Source organism: Lipotes vexillifer, unplaced genomic scaffold (genome assembly GCF_000442215.2).
Source record: "Lipotes vexillifer unplaced genomic scaffold, Lipotes_vexillifer_v1.1 scaffold40, whole genome shotgun sequence".
Lineage (NCBI taxonomy): Eukaryota > Metazoa > Chordata > Mammalia > Artiodactyla > Lipotidae > Lipotes > Lipotes vexillifer.
The window spans coordinates 5,602,612-5,625,937 of record NW_006771578.1 but is presented as its reverse complement, the minus strand read 5'-3'; the positions used below and the strand labels follow the sequence as shown (position 1 = coordinate 5,625,937).

Sequence of the window (23,326 nt, the reverse complement as noted above, 5' to 3'; positions counted from 1 at the left end):
AAGCATTCCTGCAAATGTATGTAATGAGTGGCATATAGGAGACAACTCTGTAGATGGTAGTAACCATGATTGTTGTTAATGTTGCATTAGCTACTTTTTTCATGTTGCTTTCTTCACTAGACTTTCAGTGCCTTTTTGGCAGAAACTGTATCTTTATCATAGTGAATGCTCAGTAATTTTAAATGAATGAAGGAAGGAATCTTGGAGGTATTAGTATTATGCATACTGAGGTAGACCTTGTGTTAATAATTTTTATTGTTGACTTTTCCATTTAGAGGTCTTGTTGGTTTGTCATTTTTGACATCTTATTTACTAAAAATTCATTTTAACAGAATCTGGTAGCTCAAAGATCAAGAAACCTACCTTTATGGATGAGGAAGTCCAGAGCATACTCATCAAGATGACAGGCTTAGATCTGCAGAAGATTTTTAAGCCAGCTATACAAGAAGTAAAGCCACCAACTTATAAGCTAATGACCCAAGCACAGTTGGAAGAGGTATGTGAATGTAAGAATATTGGTATAATACCTTCCTTTAAAGGATTAAGCAAGATTTCCAGGACCCCTTCAGATGCTGGTAGCTGCTCTTCCACGGGTGCTAGTGAGAGGGAGTTGCAGGCACAGAAGTGAGAAAAGAAATGTGAGCAGGCAGGCAGAGAGGAGCAGGGGGTACGGCCAAAATCAGGGAGACTGGGCCTGTGGTCCAGGCCTGCTGTCCGGCAGAGCCGCCTCTGCTCCAGAACCAGCTTGATCAGCCTCCCCTTGTGCTGCCTGTTCCAGCTTCCTTCCTAGAGGAACATTTGTTGTGAGTACTTTGAGGCTGAGGCTTTGGTGAGATTATGAGATCCTTCTGGACAGCGTCCAACTCCAGGCAAGGGTCCTCCTGCAGTCGTGGGTATTGAGTGCTTTGTGGAAAATGCTTTGATGTATGAATATGTGAAGAGCAATAGCTCTTCTTTCTAATTCAAAAATAATTAAGAGTCATAGCAAAAATTTCAAATACCCAGTAGCATATTACACGAAGGGCCCCTTTCACCTCTCAGAGGTAACCACTGTTAACAGTATGGCATGGAGCAGTGTGCTCAGTGGTTAAGGGCGTGGGCTCTGGAGTTAAGTTGCCTGGGTTCAAATCCTAGTGCTGCAGCTTCTTAGCAATTTACTTAACATTTGTGTGCCTCTATTTTCTCTCTCATAAAATGACATAACAGTAGCACTTAGCTCATAAGGTAGTTGTGGGCATTAAATGAGCCAAATATAATACAAAATATTTAAACATATAGTAAGCACCCAATAAGTGAAATCCTTTGTCCTATTTCAGGCAGCTTTTGTGGCCTGGCTCTGTCTTAGAGCATCCCTTTGCTGTTTTGAGAGTGGTTAAGCCTGTAGCTAGTGCTCTCAGCCACACTGCAGAGGCAAAGACCAGGGCCCGGGAGCCCAAGTTTGGCTTTTTACTCACTTATTCATGGCTACAGCTTCTTCTCTTTGCAGTCTTTAGCATTTTTCATTAGCATCTGCTCTTGTCAGGTGATCCTTTTGGTCTGTAACCTTGCGGCTTTCCCAAGAAATATTTTATTTCATTAGGCTACAAGACAGGCAGTCGAGGCGGCTAAAGTCCGATTAAAAATGCCACCAGTTCTGGAAGAGCGAGTGCCAATAAATGACGTGTTAGCTGAAGATAAGATTTTGGAAGGAACAGAAACAGCCAAATACGTGTTTACTGATATATCATATAGCATACCACACCGGGTAAGTATATGTCTAACTGCAAAATGATTTTTATTTGAAATTCTGTGTAGAGATGGGCCTGAGGGACGAGGGTCAACATCATGTGACCCAGCTGTCTCTGAATCTTCCAAACCAGAATTTCTGCAACTGAGTGAGACCTGGCAGATACAGCATAAAGAAGAAAAATGCAAACCAGCACCACATCATCATGTCACCATTTCCTTACAGATTATGGACACAGTATTTCCAGATTGACTGCAGAAAAAGAGACAGGTGTGCTGAGACAGAACAAGACAGAAACCTACCCTCAAACCACAAATAGGAAAGTATCTTCAAGGCAATATAGGAGAAGGGAGATTCTGCTCGAGTCAGACTGATTTCCGTAGCTGAAGCTTTTTAAGATGGAAATTCTTGCTGATGCCCAAAAAAACTCAGACTTCCTGGAGGATTTTCACTGTTCAGAATTTGCAGTAAAAATGGCATGTTTCCCCAGATGATTTTCAGGCACCACTTCATCTGTTGTAGTTTTCATTGTCTATTAGCTCCTCTTCCTCTGATTGCCAGCTCCAAAAGGACACTCTGGCACTTACAAAATATATCAGTTGTTGTTTGAGCCTTTTCAAGTAAAGAGTAAAAGAGTAATTTACAGTTCAGCCCACAAAATGCAGTAGAATACTGCATAGTGATAGGGCTGGGAAAAGGGCCACCCTGTACTAATCTTTTTATCATCTGTGATTTTGGTTAGAAGACATGATTTGAGCAATGTCCATGTCTACGTCAATCACCTGTATATCTGACATAATGAACAGGGATCAGAGTTTCATTTTTAATTAGAGTTTTTGCTTTTATATATGTTTGCAGTGCTGTGCAAGCTGGTTGTGGGAGCATTCTATAACCTGAGAGGGAGAAAGGAACTTGGAATTCAAATTACCAAAATCCTTTTGAGGAACAACTGTGTTACTTTGCCATCTGCTATTTTTTTTTTTTTCTATTTGCAGTGCTTGATGAAAGTTTTAATTATATTATCCTCAGAACACATTCAGAGACTCTTACATCTCTGAAGAGTTGAGTGTCAGTACCATCTGGTTAATTTAAACATTAATCAGATGGGTCTCATTTATCTGCTATGTGCAGAGCTCTGTGTAAGTCACCCTGGGTGTTGCAAAGAATTGTAATCCACAGTTCCTGACCTCTTCCAGTTCTGTAACAATGTTAACAATATCTGAGAGGTGTTAAGAATCCTGCACGTGATAAATTGCCAGTTGGGTGGTACACACAGTGGGTGGATTTTGGTGGAGGAAGCAGTCCTGTGGCCTGGGATTTGGCAGGTGGACCAGCCAGTCTCTCTGACTTTTGTCTCCAGTATGAGGCATCACAGAGCTGTGGGATTAAGACTCCACCCCTTTGGCTTTGCTCCTCCAATCCCTGGGACTTGAAACGTAAACCATGTAGTAGTAAAGTCTGTCTGTGTGAGACTTTAGGCTGTGGGGAAATGAAATAATTCAGAAAGGTTCTATAGCACTTCTTTCTTCTGAAATGGAGTTAGATGAATCTCAGGTTACCTCTTTTTAGTTGAACCGTTTTATGTATTGAACCCACTTGAAGGCTGTAGATCACATTTAGTACATACTTTCATTTAGGTTTCTGCTTGTCAGAGGCACGGCAGTGATTAGTGAAGGGAGTGTCAAATCTCTCCAGGTCTTTGAGGCTTACAATTGTCATTGGAATCATACAGATGATTGCATCTTATGTTTCCCGGTTGCATTTTATATCATTGATTGCAAGTTATTCATATAGTGGTGCTTAGTGGGACACTGGAACTAAAATTTAAGTCCTCACGAACTCATCCTTGATTATGTTTTCTATTTCAGGAGCGTTTTATTGTCGTCAGAGAACCAAGTGGCACACTACGCAAAGCCTCTTGGGAAGAAAGGGACCGGATGATTCAAATTTATTTCCCAAAAGAAGGTCGTAAAATTTTAACACCAGTAATTTTCAAGGAAGAAAATCTTCAGGTAAGGTGATTTTGGTTTCATAGAGGTAGTGCTGCTGATGGTTTCTTTGTTGAACAGTTGGCTCTGGTGCTGTTGGGCATTTTGCTTTGATAAACAGACATTTCTAATGATAAGGAGGGTTATTTATCTTGTAATTGGCTTAGCTAGGATTTGAATCCAGGTGTGACAGTTCCGAAGCCTGTGTTGTTTCTGCATCCCTCTTGCTGGGCACAGATGTGGCCTGTGTGTGGATGGGCAGGCCCGGCATAGCGTCAGGACAGGTGTTGCACTCTCACGTTCTTCTCATTTAATTCCAACTCTGCTGTGTCGGTTTAGACCATGTACAGCCAGGACCGGCATGTTGATGTCCTCAATCTCTGCGTTGCCCAGTTTGAGCCAGATTCTGCTGAATATATCAAAGTGAGTATACTTTACAGTTTCTAAAGTATGGGCTTAAGTATGATTACAAGTATGATTTTTTAATGCAGCACAATGATTAGGTTATAAGCTTTGATACAGGGGGAAGAGAAGGGAAATGCCTGAACACCTATCAAGTGCCTGATGTGCATCAGATAGATATTTTCATCCTCACAACCCTTGACTGAAGGATGAGAGAACTTAAGCTTGGAGAGTTAGGTAACTTGTTGAAAGTTGCACAGCTAGTCAGTGGTAGAGGTAAGACCCAAACTTGACGGCAAAGACTTCTTTTTTCAGTTAATCACACAGGAAAACAGTTGTTCACTGAAATTTGCCGAAATGCAGTGTATGTATCTTACAGTTCAGTTTAATAAATAACCATATAGTACCTTCCATGTATAAGGTATTATTGTGGAGGTATAGGTTATGGCATGAACTAGGATAGGGAGCCCTGTCAAAGTCCACAAATGATTGTGGGGAAGAGTGCTAGTTAAGTATACAGATAATTACCACTGTAGGTCTAAGATGTTAGGTGCTAAGAGAAGGTTACAAGGTGCTCTCAGGCGTCATAGGGTTCTTGAAGAGAGTTCTAGAAGGGCAGGGAACATTATGGCTGGTGGAGTTGGGTGAGGAGAGGTGTTTCAGGTAGAGGGGAAAGTATGAACAACAGGCAGGAAACAAAATACTTGAGAAATGGCCAGTCATCTGGTCTGCTTGTACACGCAGTGTATATGTAGGGGAGTGGTTCAGGATTAAGCTAGAAAGGTAGATGGGGCCATATCACAGGTGACCTCAGATGCTAGGCTGACGAATCTGGACTTCAGTCAGCAGCCTTTTGAACACAAGAATGCCCTCATCAAAGTCCTCATTTAGGAAGATCACTCTAGAAAAACTGAAGGAACAGTTAGTTAATAAGTTGGAATGGGGTAGTTGATTGGATAGGGGAAAAAGGGCGTGGTGGCCCATTATTTCTAGTGGTCCATATATATATATGTAGTAGGAGCTTCATAAATAGTGCGTGGCTGAGCTTCCCTGGTGGCGCAGTGGTTGAGAGTCCGCCTGCCAGTGTGGGGGACACGGGTTCGTGCCCTGGTCCGGGAGGATCCCATATGCCGCAGAGCGGCTGGGCCCGTGGGCCATGGCTGCTGAGCCTGCGTGTCCGGAGCCTGAGCTCCGCAACGGGAGAGGCCACAACAGTGAGAGGCCCGTGTACCGCAAAAAAAAAAAAAATAGTGTGTGGCTGCTGAAGAGTAATTGATCTGGCTATAAATGTTTGGCAGACTTGTTCCAGGCCCTATATATTTCTACAGTGGAGGGCTGGTCTAAATCATATCTGCTGGTTAGTGATAGTGGAGGCCGGTATAAGTAGACCTCGTTTACTGATACTTTCTTGGGCAGCCCACATGCTAATAGATGTATACCCAGTAATGCTGCTCACTTCTATTTATTTTCATATTTCTGAAAAATTGCATTTTGTGTGGATAGATTCATCATCAGACCTACGAAGATATAGATAAATATGGAAAGTATGACCTTTTACGTTCAACAAGACACTTCGGTGGAATGGCTTGGTATTTTGTAAATAAGAAAAAGATTGATGGTTTACTGATTGACCAGATTCAGAGAGATTTGTAAGTATGATCTTAGTAAGTAAAGAAATTCTTATTATCATTAAACTTGTATTTAATCTATGTTATTTTTCCAGTGATAACAATGTACTGTCCAGTGATAGATTTCACTTACCTCAGTTTATCTATGGGTTTGTTTTTCCAGTATAACCCAGTTTTCTCAGTCTTTGCTTCTGTGTTGTGTAAACAGGGCTGGATTCTTTGAAAGAGTAAATGGCTTTGGATCTGTACTGTATACCCTGGATATTGATTTATCCCTGGCCTTACTGGTGCTCCTGGATACCAGTGAACTTTCCATACACTCAAAAGGGGACTAAATAGGAAATGTAAAGTAGACATAAGCTCTGATGGGTTCTTTTCAGTAAAAGTCATTTAATTTATGAAAATACTCTTGCTTTTGATCCTCCTTGTTTTTGCAAGATTTTTAAGGCATTAAAAAGGTTACAGGTTTTTTTCAAAGTTGAGTGAAACCAAGAATGTCTGTTGTATTTTAGCATGCAACTGGCGTGCACCCAGCCTTCTAGCTGAAGTAATACTTTAGAACTTGTGATGAACTGAGGAGAAGATTGTTTTCGAATATCTTTTCTATTGGTTGAGTTAGAGAAAGGCCAAAATAACAAGGAAAAGAAACCAACACGGCTGTAGTAAGAAAGTCACCAGAGAGCTTAGTGATTATTGCCATCTTGAATGTAAGGAGTTTTGACTCAGACTATCCTCCGTGTAATCTGAACCGTTCACACAAAGGTAAGGCATTTGGAACTAGAAGGTTCCATATTGTCTAAGAATTACAGCCCATATGGAAACAGTGTCATTTCTCATAGAAACATCATTCCTAATGGTAAGTGATTTCCAGGCTAGCCCTCTTCTCCAGCATATGTAGTGTAATCCAATTCAGAGGGCAGAAATATACCTTCATCCCACATAAGCAAGAGGCTGCTGCTGGTCATGAGGATGCTCAAAAATGACTTGCCTTTAGGTGCATTAGCAGTGACATCTCCTGTGAATGAATTTTCTTGTAAAGCTTCTCAAATGTAAATATTCTGAAATTATTTTATTATAAAAAGAATTGAACATTTTTTATAAGAAATTAGAGCAACACAGAAATGTACTTCTGGACTTCCCTGGTGGCGGAGCGGTTAAGAATCCACCTGCCAATTCAGGGGACATGGGTTCTATCCCTGGTCCAGGAAGATCCCACATGCTGAGGAGCAACTAAGCCTGTGCACCACAAGCCTGCGCTCTAGAGCCCGCGAGCCACAACTGAAGCCCACTCGCCTAGAGCCCGAGCTCTGCAACGAGAAGCCACCGCAATAAGCCTGCGCACCGCTGTGAAGAGTAGCCCCTGTTCACCGCAGCTAGAGAAAGCCCATGCGCAGCAATGAAGACCCAACACAGCCAAAAAGGAATACATTTTTTAAAAAAAAGTATTTCTTTGAAAATTAAAGTTCTTTATCGAGGAGTACTGATAAGCGATATTATAGTAATACTCATCACACGTATGCTTTCTCTCTGAAGCAGTTCATTTGCATACTGGGAGGGAATTTTACTGAGTTCCCTGAATTTCCTGATCTGCTTAAGTAAAACTTCCTGTGGGAATGCTGAACAGGACGTTTGCTGCGAATCCCAGGCTAAACAGTAGAGGGTGCATGTCCTCAGTTAACCGAGCCCAGGCCAGAATTGAGATTCTGCACATTTATTTCAAACTGAAGTTCCACTGTTGGTTTTGAATTGAGATGCCTTTAAAATCTTTACATGTAAATTTTTTTTTTTTTTTAATTTCAAATATGGGCTGGGTGTGAAGCTAAATTATTCTGTGAGACACAGGCATTGTACTGTAGCATGAATGTAAAGAAGCCCTAAGCATGACTAAGATATAGAAACCCATTTAAGCTCTTTATGGGTTCACATGGTTATGCTCTAAAGAGAATTTACTGTTATCTTTTGTTGTCACGTTTATTGGACTATTAGATTACAACAAACACAACAGATTTATACTGAACATTAAAAAAATATTTTTCCTCTGGAAAGTTTTAGTTTCTCACCTCTGGCTTCTCAGTTCTACCAACACATGGCCTTTAGGGTGGATGGGCCTTGGAATGAGCCCAGAGCATCTCTCAAAGGTGACCATTTCTTAAGAAATTCTTTACCCCACTCTAGAAGGGTATTTTTTTTTTTTCCTTTAACATCTTTATTGGAGTATAGTTGCTTTACAATGTTCTGTTAGTTTCTGCTCTATAACAAAGTGAATCAGCTATGTGGATACGTATATCCCTATATCCCCTTCCTCTGGCATCACCCTCCCACCCTCCTTATCCCACCCCCCACAAGGTGGTCGCAAAGCACCGAGCTGATGTCCCTGTGCTATGCGGCTGCTTCCCACTAGCGATATCTATTTTACGTTTGGTAGTGTATATATGTCCATGCCACTCTCTCACTTCGTCCCAGCTTACCCTTCCCCCTCCCCGTGTCCTCAAGACCATTCTCCACATCTGTTGTCTTTATTCCTGTCCTGCCCCTAGGTTCTTCAGAACCAATTTTTTTTTTTGATTCCACATATATGTGTTAGCATATAGTATTTGTTTTTCTCTTTCTGACTTCACTCTGTATGACGGACTCTAGGTCCATCCACCTCACTACAAATAACTCAATTTCGTTTCTTTTTATGGCTAATATTCCATTGTATATACGTGCCACATCTTCTTTATCCATTCGTCTGTCAGTGGACACTTAGGTTGCTTCCATGTCCTGGCATTTGTAAATAGAGCTGCAGTGAACATTGTGGTACATGACTTTTTGAATTATGGTTTTCTCTGGGTATATGCCCAGTAGTGGGATGACTGGGTCATATGGTGGTTCTACTTTTAGTTTTTTAAGGCACCTCCATACTGTTCTCCATAGTGGCTGTATCAATTTACCTTCCCACCAACAGTGCAAGAGGGTTCCCTTTTCTCCATACCCTCTTCTGCATTTATTGTTTGTAGATTTTTTGATCATGGCCATTCTGACTGGTGTGATACCTCATTGTAGCTTTGATTTGCATTTCTCTAATGATTAGTGATATTGAGTATCTTTTCATGTTTGTTGCAATCTGTGTATCTTCTTTGGAGAAATGTGTATGTAGGTCTTCTGCCCATTTTTGCATTGTTCGCTTTTTTGATATTGAGCTGCATGAGCTGCTTATATACTTTGGAGATTAATCCTTTGTCAGTTGCTTCATTTGCAAATACTTTCTCCCATTCTGAGAGTTGTCTTTTCATCTTGTTTATGGTCTCCTTTGCTGTGCAAAAGCTTTTAGGTTTAATTAGGTCCCATTCATTTATTTTTGTTTTAATTTCCATTTCTCTAGGAGGTGGGTCAAAAAAGATGTTGCTTTGATTTATGTCAGAGTGTTCTGCCTATGTTTTCCTCTAAGGGTTTTATAGTGTCTGGACTTACATTTAGGTCTTTAATCCATTTTGAGTTTTTGTATAGGTGTTAGGGAGTGTTCTAATTTCATTCTTTTACATGTAGCTGTCCAGTTTTCCCAGCACCACTTATTGAAGAGGCTGTCTTTTCTCCACTGTCTATTCTTGCCTCCTTTATCAAAGATAAGGTGACCATATGTGTGTGGGTTTACCTCTGGGCTTCCTATCCTGTTCCATTGATCTATATTTCTGTTTTTGTGCCAGTACCATACTGTCTTGATTACTGTAGCTTTGTAGTATAAAGTCCGGGAGCCTGACGCCTGACAACTCCAGCTCCGTTTTTCTTTCTCAAGGTTGCTTTGGCTATTCGGGGTCTTTTGTGTTTCCATACAAATTGTGAAATTTTTTGTTCTAGTTCCGTGAAAAGTGCCAGTGGTAGTTTGATAGGGATTGCATTGAATCTGTAGATTGCTTTGGGTAGTAGAGTCATTTTCACAATGTTGATTCTTCCAGTCCAAGAACATGGTATATCTCTCCATCTGTTTGCATCATCTTTAATTTCTTTCATCAGTGTCTTACAGTTTTCTGCATACAGGTCTTTTGTCTCCTTAGGTAGGTTTCTATGTTATTCTTTCCGTTGCAGTGGTAAATGGGAGTGTTTCCTTAATTTCTCTTTCAGACTTTTCATCTTTAGCGTACAGGAATGCAAGAGATTTCTGTGCATTTTGTATCCTGCTACTCTACCAAATTCCTTGATTAGCTCTAGAAGTGTAGCATCTTTAGAATTCTCTATGTATAGTAACATGTCATCTGCAGACAGTGACAGCTTTACTCTCCTGATTTGGATTCCTTTTATTTTCTTCTCTGATTGCTGTGGCTAAAACTTCCAACCTATGTTGAATAATAGTGGTGAGAGTGGGCAACCCTGTCTTGTTCCTGATCTTAGCGGAAATGGTTTGTTTCTCACCACTGAGAACCATGTTGGCTGTGGGTTTGTCACATATGCCCTTTATTATGTTGAGGTAGGTTTCCTCTGTGCCTGCTTTCTGAGAGTTTTCATCATAAATGGGTGTTGAGTTTTGTCAAAAGCTTTTTCTGCATCTATTATCATATGGTTTTTACCCTTCAGTTTGTTAATATGGTGTGTCACATTGATTGACATGCATATATTGAAGAATCCTTGCATTCCTGGGATTAAACCCCACTTGATCATGGTGTATGATCCTTTTAATGTGCTGTTGGATCTGTTTGCCAGTATTTTGTTGAGGATTTTTGCATCTGTGTTCATCAGAGAGAATTGGCCTGTAGTTTTTCTTTTTTTGTGACATCCTTGTCTGGTTTTGGTATCAAGGTGATGGTGGCCTCATAGAATGAGTTTGGGAGTGTTCCTCCCTCTGCTGTATTTTGGAAGAGTTTGAGAAGGATAGGTGTTAGCTCTTCTCTAAATGTTTGATAGAATTCGCCTGTGAAGCCATTAGAAGGGTTATTTTTATATACCCTCTCAGCTTTGAGGTGGCAAATGGTAGGAAGGTATTGACTGGCTGAGAGCACAGAGATTATTTAGTTTGGGGAGGGCTAGGTAAGTTTTAAGGTTGATAAAAATTGTTTATAGGTTTCACAAAAGTACAAACTGTAAGAATTGAGCTTTTTTGTTATGGCTACATCATAGATAGTTGTGTGACACTAGATAGGCTGCTGAGGTAGAACCTGACTTTCCTTTTGTTTGGTATATGCATAATTGCACATTTGCTTCCCTAGGATGCTGATTTTTAACTGATGGGTTCCTGTGAATACAGGAGGCCTGGGAGTCTTGCCTTGGACTCCTAAAATGCCTCGTACAGAGGCATCTGTCCGCTCATTCAGAGTCTCAATGAAAATTCATTAGCAGATGTCACTGCTAATACACCTAAAAGCAAGTGGCACTGAGCAATCCCCATGACCACCAGCCTCTGGCTTACGTAGGATGAAGGTACGTACAGTCACACCCCCTGAGTTGGATTATGTTATCTGCTGAGGATGTGGGCTGGCTTGGAAATCATCTACCATTAGAATGCTGTTTCTACAAGAAATGATGTTCTGCTTCCAAAAAGGATACAGCCACATTTAGAATATATTCACTGTCATAAATTGGGCCCTGCCTGTACTGACTCCTGCCCTACCTATCTCAGAGTTGGAATGAAGCCTAAATTAGCCAGTATTCCTGAAAGTGCTTTTGAAAATATGAAACTGAAGGCCATAAAAATTTTTTTCTGTCCCCAAGGAAAGTTTGAAATGTTAACTCAAAGTTTGGCACATTTTATAGGACTGTGAAGCAAAAGAAGAAAACAGTACAAACAAAAATTAAAAATTAAAAAAGAAAATAAACCCTTTTAACAGTAAACCCTTTCCCTCTAGAGTCGATGATGCCACCAGCTTGGTCCAGCTCTATCACATCCTCCATCCAGATGGCCAGTCAGCTCAAGAGGCCAAAGAGCAGGCTGCTGAGGGATTACATTTAGTTAAGGTAAAGGGACTTTTTTTCACATTCGCTACTGTGTGGTGACCGAGTTGGAAAGAATTTTTAAGTGGGTCATATTTAATGGTAACTAAACAGATCTGTGGCCTTGAACCAGAGTGATCAGAGCTCCCATATTTCTTTTGCCTGGACAGTAGAAACAGAGCTGCTGCTGGAGTCCAAGAAGTTCAGACAGTGGGGCAGTAGCCCCCTGGTTTTTTGCGGTACTGGCAACTAAGTGGTCAGGTCACCAGCAGGGCGTGGTGGAGGACTGCTGGGGTAGTACATGTCCCCAGTGCAGCTTCCTGTCCTCCAGTTCGGTCACATTCCTGTTCAGGTGTCCAGAAGCTGGGAGGGTAGTGCTTGTATAATACCAAGCCTTAGTTGCGCTATCATTTTGGAATTGCATACCTCTCAGAACTATGGGCTAACATAGATGTCGCTGTAAATGTTGAGAGACAATTTTTTTCAGGAAGGGAAGGGGAGACCATTGTATAATTTTCATCTCTAGATTCTAATGCTCAGGATAGACATGTATTTGTGGATCTGGCTTCTATCCCAATATTACTTCATGCATACTTCAAAGCAGTTATAAAGCTTACAAAGGATTAAAAACAACCAGTGATGATGACATCATAGGCACGGTAGAAAAAAAAACATCCTTTAAAGTGAAAAATCAGTTTGCTAACTCTCATCCTCCAGATTTCTCTTGAACCTAATGGTTTTTATTTTGATCCAGCAATGTCAGCTTTCTTAATTTTTTTCTGAAAGATGGCATCCATATTTGGATACCTCTGGTGTTTAGAATTAGTATTGCTTTAACTGTGATACTGTTTTCTGTCCATGTAGTATGCTTATTGTTTGTTTGTTTGGTAATCAGAAAAATACTGGAAATGTGGAAGGCTTTTTAAACTGGGACTTTTCCTTTGCTACTACAGAAATGTTTGTTAGTGATGTTTCAAAATAGTATATGCTCTATTATTTTCAAACTTTTTTTTTAAACAGGTCTTTGCAGAAACAGAAGCACAGAAGGGAGCATACATAGAATTAACACTGCAAGCTTATCAAGAAGCATTCATTAGCAATTCTGCAGCTTCCTAAAAATATTTTTAAAATAAATTTCATTTTACTAAATACTGGCTAGTTTTCTCTGTTAATACTGAGCGGTTTAAAAATGTCAAAATTGGGAGTTCCCTCCCTATAAAATTACTTCTTTTGTTTTTTAAATTCCAAGTAATGCCTCTATCAGAAATACCAAGAAAAACTTGTTACTCTGCTCACTTTCCTAGGCTACAAGGGGATAACTGAGAAGTACATCTTAGTGCCTGGTTATGAATTTTTCTAATCATCATGTCAGATGAGTACAGTGTAACAAGAAAGGAAAAAAAAAGTACTATGCCTCTCTGTGTTTGTTACCAAGTGGGCCAGTCGGTAATTTAACTAGAGCCCAGCTTAATGAGGTCAGAGGAGCTGGAGTTTCAGACCCTGATTCCAGAAACGGGTACCTACCAGACAAAGTCAGGGCAAGGCATAAGAAAGCTACATTAGAGAGGAATAATGCCATGAGGTCAAGGAAAATGGGTTAGCACGGATGTTCAGTTCTAAGAAAAACGTGACTGATGGTATTTGAAAATAGTTATTCAAAGAAAAGAGAATGCGGGCGGATCCCTAGGTGAGGTGTAGTTTTGGCTCAGCCTTCTAAAACTAGAATCCTATTTTCATTATGCAGAAAGGAAACTTTGAAGTATCTTCATTAATTCAAAAGATTTTATGAGATATGGTCTTAATGACAGTATGAAAAAAAATCAAAGCCCACAGCAGTCTTAGTTAACAAGGAAACATTGTGATTTAGATGCTGCACGTAAACTCCTCCGAAGATGAGGGCATTGTGCTCCCAGTGGGCCACAGCATCTACATATAAAAATCTAAGGAGTTTCTCAGAGTCCAAAGCACTGTGGTCAGGGTGATGATCAATACCTGTCCATAATAATGATCTGTTTAGTTGAGTAAATGGGAAACATTATTCAGTCATCCAAAATATCTTCATCCAGGTTGATATCTGTTGTGTCAATATCTTCTAATTCCAAGTTATCCAAATCTACTTCCAGTTCAAGTAAACTCTGCAAAGAAAGGAAGAGGGTGAGTTATATAGTACTGTGTTAAAGCAAAGTTATTAAAGTTATCTGTGATTCATGAACCAAAGAGAACTAAAACAACAGTCAAAAGGGGCCATTTTCTCATTTCAGAACCCCTGCCCTGAAACTGATTACATCACTTAAAATGCAGAGGCCTGCAGATCGTGCAGACATTTGCGGGGAGGGAGGGTGAGGCTGGGGTCCAATAGGAAGTTGGGTATGATGTCCGTACCTTTTCTTCTTTGTTGTCTGTGGGGGGGGCCACAATAACAGGAGTAGGAGAAGCAGGTTTCCCATCAAGTTCCTGAAAACCCAAGTAGAAACACACATAAAAACAAAGGAATCTGTTTAGGAATTTGAAATTTTTCCCGAAGGGAAGGCAGACGAGGATTAGGAAGTGGGAAATGGTACTTAAAATCACCAAATCTCAGCCAAATTTTCTCATGTCTGACTGACCTGCTGAGATGCAGACCTTGAGGGCTGAAAGCCTTTTGCCTCTTCCATAACATTTCTTTCTTCATTCGGCTATCAGAGAATAAAGCAATGATGAAATGAGATATTCTGAAAGCATAATTCATCTAAAAACTTGGCCTAAATCCCAGATACTAGCTCTTAATCGAACCATAATGTATGTGGTGCAGTTCGAAACCTTAAGTCGTGAATGCCTTTCCAGCCCGTAGTCACACGGGATGAGGCACCCCAGGCACTCACCGTGACAAGTGGGTATTGTTTGGCCGGCCACAGGTCAGCATGTGTTTCCTTCACCCATTCTTCTACAACGAAGGCTTCTTTTAATCCAGGAAAAAGGTTTTCATATTCTGTTGGATCAGCAAGGGATTCTGCTGCTTTCTGATTGACTTTTGAGAGATTTTCTCTCCAGAGTTTCACCACCCTATTACAGATATCACAGAACCATTGGGAGACTGTTAGGGGCTCTGTTTTTATCTGAAACATTTCTTCCTAAAATGAAAAGTCTGTACCTTGAAACCTGACTGGGTAAGTAAGTCCGTGCCAGGAAGGCAGCTTCTGGCAGTCGTCCAGTTCTAATCAAGAGCTCCAGGCAAGCATCAAGCCTAAAGATTAAAAAGGAGAGGCACTGTTACCAAGAATAAACGCTATAATAATGGCACTTAACACGTTAAAGAAATGTGGGTTTAGTGCTGGCAAGTCCACACTCCCTCTCCAACTCTCACACATACACCTCTGTCACTGAGCCACTAACTTGTCATCACCAGTGTGTTACATAACGGACTCCAGGAGTGTGAGAGATTTTTCAATCTCCTTAACTTCCCTGAGAAGAATCTAAAGGGGCTTTTTAAAACAAGGAAGCTTAGATGAGCACATTTAAGGGCTTCAGGATATGAAGAGCAGAAACTCGGTTTCACAAATATAGTTTTGAGGGCAGCATCTCTAACATGGACTGTGCTGGACAATCCAGTGGTGCCCAGTAGGAAAACATCCAGATGTCCATTTTCTTTTTTTAATTTTAACTTTTTCCTGTGTAAGTTTGATAAAGTGGATAACGTGCTTTGGAACTCAGAATTTTTTGGATTTTAAAAAGGTAATACCTTTTGGATTTTAGAAAGTACATATACCATACGTTACATAATACCCTCAGCATCAGAGTCACAAACATCAATATTCTGCTGTAACACGTGAATACTAAATGCAATAAAAACAAACCAAGCATAAAAGCAACTAATAATAATACTTCAGCGTTTAGGCCACGTTTTGCCACCAAATAAAATATTCTCAGAATGTTTTTGGGTTTTTGAGTTATTGATAAGAAATAGTGGACCTATTCTTACAGGTATATAAGTTTACACATACATGTTATAAAAAACATACACATTCAAAGTTTCTATGATTAAGTGCGAGGTTTAAAAAGTATGTAGGGCAAAGTTAATGAATACTTTTGTGTTTTATTTCATCATATGGTCAACTAATGATCTGATATGCACTAACTGCTAGACTTTTTAATACCTGACATTTTTATGCTTTATAGTTGAAATCAAATCTAAAAGTAACTGGCATCCTCATCCGCCTTATTTTTGTTGTAAGCAGATCAGAATTATTCAACTTGGGTCAAATCACCTGCGGTTCAGGTACCAAATGAAGCAAGCAGCCTAACAGCCTCCTGCCTTCATTAAATAAAATACCTTAGCCAGTAAGTGGCAGGGCTGTTGAGAAAGGGGTTTAACATTTCTCCCAGTTGAGCCTCCCTGAGCAGCTCATTGGGCTCAAACATTTAGACCAAATATTAGTGGTAAGAGCATCCTTTGAGTTCTTCCAAAGCAGCACTGTCCTCCTGCCTGCTCCCATCAGCAGCATCACTTGGGCCAGGCCTCAGCGCTCTCTCCAGGGTTCCTTCTTCATGTTCCTCTCCAAAGGCCACCCTTGAAGTCAGTGCAGAAGTCAGTGCTTTATTACTGTGCCCACCTCTTTTAGACCTTGGGTTAATACTTACTTGCCCTGTAAAAAGTAGCTCATGAATGCCACATTATTCTTGCCGTCTCTCTCCGCACCCTCTGCTAGCTTGTTCACCATAGTAGCATTTCCAGAGGCAGTGGCCAAAAGCAAGAGACCCCCATAATCCTGTGCGTGGTGCAGGCACTCCTGGGCTAGGCCAAACTGGCATTTACTAATGGCAAGTTCAGCAAGTTGTTTCCACTTCTGTTCTGACTGTAAGAAAAGAGATTCCACATTAAAATATCTTTTAAATAAACATTTGAATTTCCAACATCAACATTATTCTGTTAGTCTGAACATTACTAACAATTTTATATTTTCTATAATTATAAAATACATATTTTATGGATACTGAGCTGTGCTTAAGTAGGTTCTATCAAAATAAGAACGGAATGACAAAATGTATGAGGAAATTGAAATTATTCACATACATAAGATTAATTCAAACACAAATCAAATTTAATGTGGCATGTGAATAATCATCAGCCCATTATATTTTTATTTTGTAATTACATAGTGAAACTAAAACTAACGAGTTTTAAGATAATTAGACTAATTATTTTAAGGAACGATTTAATACCATTTTTGAAAGCAGAAAAAACTTTTTATGTCCTTAAATATTTAATAATAAAGATTATTTCTGTCATTTGTAGCTTCTCAGAAATCAAATAAAATGCTGCTCATTTGGATGATCTTAACATAGCTAAAATTTATTTAGTACATCTGAAATGAATTTACCAGTAAATGATAGACTTAAACCGCAACTGGGAGCCCTCAATATACAAAATATACAACGAGCCATAAAAATGTCATCAAACTGTCTCAAAATGTCAGAACCCTTCTTGAAAACCAACATCTTCCTCACTAGTTTGGGATACTGGCAAATTGCTGCTGGGTCTGCATCCTTTTAGAGTTCCAGACTCCTTTATCTACTATCTTCTAGTTTTCCTTCTCTTCCAAAACAGATCTCATGTAAGATTTAAAAAAAACACTTTTTCTTAAATTAGAATGCTAAGATTAATAAGAATATAATAATATATCTCTCCAATATAATCCATTTAATTTATGCAAAGATAAACGTAATTCATTTTTTAAGAAGACCAAAGAAAGGCAACAACCTCACCAAAATGAGTCACTAATTTGCATTTCAGAAAACTTTAAAACACAACTTATAGTAAACACATATAAGTACCTACTGACCCTTCCATCAGTTACAAAAAATCATAAATTGGTACATACCTCTGCTTCCACTGCTAATTGGTACGCAATTTTTAGTTCTCCAAGCTGAAGAGCAAGTTCAAAGCGATGCTCAGGGTCTGTGGATACCGTAAGAGCTTGCTGCTTGAAGCCCTGAACAGATAAAATACGTGTTTATGTACGGAAAACCTGTGTGTGTAGTCTACATATACAGTGCACACACATGGCAAACAATCCACTGCTCTCTCAAACTAAATACGCTGCTGACATTGGAAGCCTGATTATTTAAACAAAGTAACAAATAAAAAAATACTCTTCAATTAGAAGACAGAAAAATTAAGGAGCTGTTAAATTAACTGGTAAAAAACAGGGCAGACAAAATTCAGTCACACAACATCTACTGTTTTCTAAGCAGTGGGAGCTGGCCAATGCTTGATAAACTCAAATAAAACAACAACCAGTAAAATTTAGAAATGTAAAAGTAAACAAATGTCAAAAAGAAAAGGATTTTGGAAAGCTGACTGAACAAGAGCCACTTCAAAAAGAGAAAGACAGACACAGTGGTGTAAACCTAGCTGTCCGTAATCTCCTGAGCTGGGCCTTAGAGATCTAGTCCAGTGCCTCAGAGAAAAGGAAGTCGAATGTAAGTAAAACCTTCCAATTTTCTATCATCTGCAGGTCATTTAGCAAACATTTTGCTTTCAGGTCCTGATATTGATCTGGTGTCATTACTTATGCCTTTACTGTTGGTCTCATGTCCAGTTGATGCAAGTATTCCAGAACACGGAAGTCTAAAACTGCCTTCCCATGCTCCAGTCATCAGCAACAAGCTTTTAAACCAACTACTGTAATTACTATATTAGCTTCTCCATCAAGACAAACAGGGCTGATGGGGTCTGCCCTATGGGCAAGTTCTTCAGCTCCAGGGATGTGGTATATGAGACAAAAAGCTCAGGCTGCAGAAGACTTCCTCAGACTGAGAGTGAATGCTCTGTTAGGGGGTGGTCAGGATGGAGAAGCTGGACAGCTGTCTGAGTTCTGTCTGGGTAGATATTCAGCATTGCTGTATCAGTGTGTTTAAAATAACTTCCCAGACTATACAAGCTGCCCCTCCCTCCATTCTCCCAGGAGTACAATGTAACAAGGCATTCTGAAATCTGCATTACTCCCTTTCTTCCCTAGTACTGATGTAGACAATATAAAATCCAAGAGTGGAGGATGGAAGATCTATAGAACTAGTCAGATATAGGTGAGGGCAAAGCAGATGAAATGAGGTGGGCTATATACACTTACTTTTGCTTTCCTGCAAATCCCCACTGAAATGACACTTAGGGGGTTCTTTTTTAAAAGCATAAACTCCCAAGGACACACAGAAAGGCAGAAGAGACATTAGTAACAATTTTGGAAGCTTGAAAGCTGGTGGAGGAGTACAAACATTCAATCTCGTGGATTAGTCCACGAGAGAGGAATAATCCCTCATCAGGAGTGAAGACAGCATAGAAACAACCTGATTCACACCTCAGAATCCCCAGAGGTGTCTCGTGAAGGGTAGTGCTAAAACCAGCAAATAAACAAAACTGCCTGAAAGTCTACATAAGACGCAGTTAGATACCCCAGGTCCCCACTCCTCTCCCCACCCTGACCTCTCGACACACACAGAAGACAGGAATCTTGTTCTTTGGAGAGGGTAAACTAGAGGGTCTCCAGTCTGAGGGATCCCTACACACCCAGAAGGAGTGCTGAGTGGCAAAAGGAAAACAAGAGATTTTAAGAATAGATGTTGAGACTAAATATTTGAAATACTAAATACTGAGACACCAAGCCATACTCTGCTCAGCCCGCACAAGGATGGTGATTGGGGAGCTTCTCTGTAAACTAACCAGCCAAAGGGGTAAGACTTAAAAATACTAAAGTGTCAACGAGGGCCATATGCCAGCCTGAACAGTGCCTGGTACAATATTAAGTGCTCATTAAATTCACTAAATGAATAAGTGAAGAGTCATTAAATTCATTAGATGAAGATACTGACATTGATTGAGGCTCCCCAATCAAAAGGCCCAGCCACATCACATATTTTTAGTCCAGCCAATAAATTCACCCATAAACTCAGATCTTTTGACCTGCTTCTTAGACCTCCAATCTTAAATGAGTCCCCAAAGATCATCAGATACCTAAGGAAAATCTTTAAAAGGAAAGACAGAGATCAAAGTGAACCAATAACAGCAATCTGAAGAAAGCATACCACATAAGGGGAAAAGAAAACTCAACAACAAAAACCATCATTCATACCCTTACAGAGGGTATGAAGACAAACTCTGATCCATAAACAAGATTTAAAAAGTCCAAGAATAACAAAATGAGAAAACCAGTGCAAGAGGTCCAACATCTGAATAACAGTTGCACAGAGAGAATATAGAAAACAAAGGAAGGAAATCAACAGAGAAACGATTCAAGAACATCTCTCAAAAATGAAGGAATGAGTTTCCAATTAAGAGAGCTCATCTAATACCCAGCAGAATGAATGATAAGTGACCCCTACACCAAGGCCCACCGTCATGATAACGTCACAGAACAATAGGGACAAGATCCAAAAAACTTCCAAAGAGAAAAAAACAGATCAGGTACCAAGAGTCAGGCATATAAATGGCTTTAGACCTCAACAACTAAAAGCTAGAAGGCAGAAGGCAAAATAGAGTTTCGTCTTCAAAATTCTGAGAGAAAATCATCTCCAACCTAGAATTCTATATCCAGTTAAATAGCCAAATATGTTTTAAGGTAGAACAATGGCACTTTCAGATAATCGAGGTCACAAAAAAATTTACTTGCTATTAATAAATAACCCTTTTCTCAGGAAACTACTGAAGGACATACTCCAGCAAAATGAGGGAGTAAACCAGGAAAGAAGATAGGGAATATAGGAAACAACAGATCCAACTCAAGAGAGCCAAAGGGAAGCCCCAACACGATGGTGAGGGGATATCCATGACGAGGGCAGAAACCAGTTTAGCCCGAAGCAGACTGAACATACTGAAAGGAGATTTCAAGGAAATCTGGAGAACCATCAGAGTAGGGAGAATAACCCTAAGCACATAGAAAAATAGGCAAAGTTTTAAAAAAAGAAACAATTATTAACTCCAGGGAAAACAAACAACTGCAAGAAGAGAAAGCTACTGCTATAATACATCACACGGCTCAGCTATGAACAGTGTTTACACAGCCACAATAATATAAACAATGAATACCAATTTAATCAAAATTATGATGTAACTATATTGGAAGGATAAGGAATAGGAATGTGGCATGTATGTGGTAGAAGCAGGGGGAGTGAAAGATAAATTCCTCGTCTTGTGCAGAGTGGAAAGTCCCAAGAAATGCCTAAAGCTGAGAAACAGCAATATGAGCATGTTAGATATGTGGAAATAAATGCCAACAGTCAGCCAAAAGAATTACAAGTGATTACCGCTAGGGAGAAGAAATGAGAGAGGGAGGGCTGTTTTTTTCCTAAGCCTTGCAAAACGTTATACTTTGTGCACATATAACTTTGAATTTATACTAAAAAGTGCTACATTAAGGAAAAGGCTTATCAGTAACGGTACATTTTATGTATATTTTACAAAGAGAGAGAAACAGAGACAGAGAGAGAGAGAGAAGCCAGCTAGGATAGAGAAAAATGCAGCATAGAAATGAAAATATTGATAGAACAGAAAAGAAGTCTACAAAAAGGGAAGACTAATAATCACCTCCAACATTTAAAGCACATGCGAAGGGCAATGAGAAAGGAGGAGGAGGAGTGTAACAAGTGACTTAAATTTACAAGAGAAATTCCATTGCCATAAGGAAATCAGCGGCAGTTAAGAAATAAAGTTCTTCAAATTCGTATTAACATTCTTTCAAATTGCTGGTTTTCAAAAACACACACGAAACAACCAACCAACCCCCACCCCCTTACCTGCTTTTCCAAGAAGTGAGCAACTCTGGTCCTCTGCTCTTTGGGAATGGTCGGAAGGACCTTATCAGCCATGCTGAAGTCTCTCCGCATGACAGCTGTCTGGTATTCCAGCACTGAAACCAGCAGGGAGTAGCTAACGATGTTGAGTTCCTTATCCCCCAGATAAAGCCTGTTGTCTTTAGGAATATAGCCCAGGAGATACATCGTCCTGTAAGAGAAACGGAAACTAATTTAGAACTAAGCCCAAATCAGTACATACACACACTCTCTCTCTCTTGCAGTCACTCACTCACTCTGCCTCTTGATCAAAATCTTTCCATTTGATTGATGCAATTTTGGTTAGCAATTGCCACCTATTAAAACGATAACACTGAAAAATCAGGCCTATCATTGTTAAAAGCCAGCAATTGGTTTCATTTATGTTTAAAAAGTATGCTTTTAAATTTAGGATGCTAAAGACAAAAGCAAAACGATACTCAGCTACCTGTCCAAGTGGGCAATGGTGACTATTTCTCCTCCGACATAATAATTTAATCTGTTCACAGAACTTGTGTAAATGAAGCAGTCGCCTACCCACAGCCCGGTTTTCACGATTTCCTGAATCTCACCAAGAACCTGCAGGAAAAAAATAAAGTCTATTATTATCTTATTCAGCAATACGAATCCTGTCAATGACAAAAAACTGAATATAATTAGGGGTGACACGTAGAATAAGAAATGCAAAGAAAGAATCCTATTTCAAGAAAGAAAGTCTTTCCTTGGAATTTCTACTTTCTTCATTTAAGAACAGATTCCTGGATGAGTATCTGTACTGTAAAATCTCACTGTTGCGTCAAAGCTGTAATCTAAGAATGTGTTGATCTAAACTCCTAACATACATGAGACTGGCATAATAAGTATTTCATAAAGTCTTCCAAGACACCTCCACAATGGATGATTTATCTTTGCATTTGAGAGCTCATTTTAAATAACTCTGGCTAAACTATCTTAAGACCAAAACACCTTCTAATTTCCTTACTGAAAGATAATCAAAGTTAGTCTAAAGGTTTCCTAAAATCAAAGCACAAATTTCTTTTGAACAAATACTTTCAGACCCTGATCTCTGAGCCAAGATTTTAATTTTCACATTTTACTGTAACTCCTTAAATGCTTATTAGTTTCCCCAAACCTATTTTATAGTAAAATGTTACAATGCGTGAAGTTCTGCTATAAGAATATAAATCATTTGGAAACAAAGCTAAAGTTGTGCTGATGCAATTACTTCAAAGCCATCTTCAATGCCATCTTCAGTAACTCCCTCATGTGTTTCCTGTGCAGCCACAACTTTTTCCGACAGATATTTAAGGATAAAAAATGACTCTTCAGTGGCAATACAGACTAGCTCTCCAGAGTCAGACCAGAAAATCTGCAACATGACAAACAAAAACACAGATAAATGATTTCGGATTTCTGAGTGGGTATGACAAACTGCATACACTTTGTTCCCTACAAGATTTATCTTCCTACATTAAGATACTAAGTATACACTTAACAATTTTGTCATGTATATACACACATATTTGGGAGGGTGGACAGGGCACTACTATTCTATTCATAGAAATGGAAAGACCTAAGGGAGGCAGCAAGGAGCGCTGGCAGTAAGTGCCAGGTGTGCTGAGATTCAGAGGAGCACTAGCCTGTTCCCTATTGCTCTAGAATAGTGTTTCTCACTCTTTTTTCTTTCCCATTATGACCCCCACCCCAAACCTTTTTTAGGCATTTTTTTCCCAATCATCTTCCCCTTAAGTTTTAGTATCACAGATACTATATGTCTATACATATATTAATACATAAACATATACATAAGGTACACAAACACATAATGTGTATAAACATATGAGCATCTATGCTTTATAGATAAAGAGAGTACTTTTTTT

The 23,326-nt window shown here is 39.6% G+C and overlaps 2 protein-coding genes across 3 annotated transcripts in view; one reads left to right on the top strand and one right to left on the bottom strand.

Annotated features, from left to right (window-relative positions):
- The window catches only part of MRPS22 (mitochondrial ribosomal protein S22), a 19,321-nt gene extending 6,527 nt beyond the window's left edge, over positions 1-12,794 (top strand). Inside the window, exons 2-8 of the mRNA XM_007446979.1 lie at positions 333-496; positions 1,580-1,744; positions 3,595-3,738; positions 4,054-4,137; positions 5,620-5,765; positions 11,561-11,669; positions 12,666-12,794. Of these exons, the coding sequence (XP_007447041.1) occupies positions 333-496; positions 1,580-1,744; positions 3,595-3,738; positions 4,054-4,137; positions 5,620-5,765; positions 11,561-11,669; positions 12,666-12,761 (908 nt within the window). The 3' untranslated portion in view covers positions 12,762-12,794. The remainder of the gene's footprint in view (positions 1-332; positions 497-1,579; positions 1,745-3,594; positions 3,739-4,053; positions 4,138-5,619; positions 5,766-11,560; positions 11,670-12,665) is intronic.
- A 619-nt stretch (positions 12,795-13,413) lies between these two features.
- COPB2 (coat protein complex I subunit beta 2) overlaps positions 13,414-23,326 on the bottom strand; it is a 28,907-nt gene continuing 18,994 nt past the window's right edge. For both annotated transcript variants that reach the window (XM_007446978.1, XM_007446977.1), the window contains exons 13-22: positions 22,672-22,815; positions 21,895-22,025; positions 21,411-21,618; positions 17,504-17,614; positions 16,263-16,477; positions 14,776-14,868; positions 14,507-14,687; positions 14,252-14,320; positions 14,028-14,099; positions 13,414-13,780 (exon numbers count right to left, since the gene is read on the bottom strand). In XM_007446978.1, the coding sequence (XP_007447040.1) occupies positions 13,685-13,780; positions 14,028-14,099; positions 14,252-14,320; positions 14,507-14,687; positions 14,776-14,868; positions 16,263-16,477; positions 17,504-17,614; positions 21,411-21,618; positions 21,895-22,025; positions 22,672-22,815 (1,320 nt within the window). In that variant the 3' untranslated portion in view covers positions 13,414-13,684. The remainder of the gene's footprint in view (positions 13,781-14,027; positions 14,100-14,251; positions 14,321-14,506; positions 14,688-14,775; positions 14,869-16,262; positions 16,478-17,503; positions 17,615-21,410; positions 21,619-21,894; positions 22,026-22,671; positions 22,816-23,326) is intronic.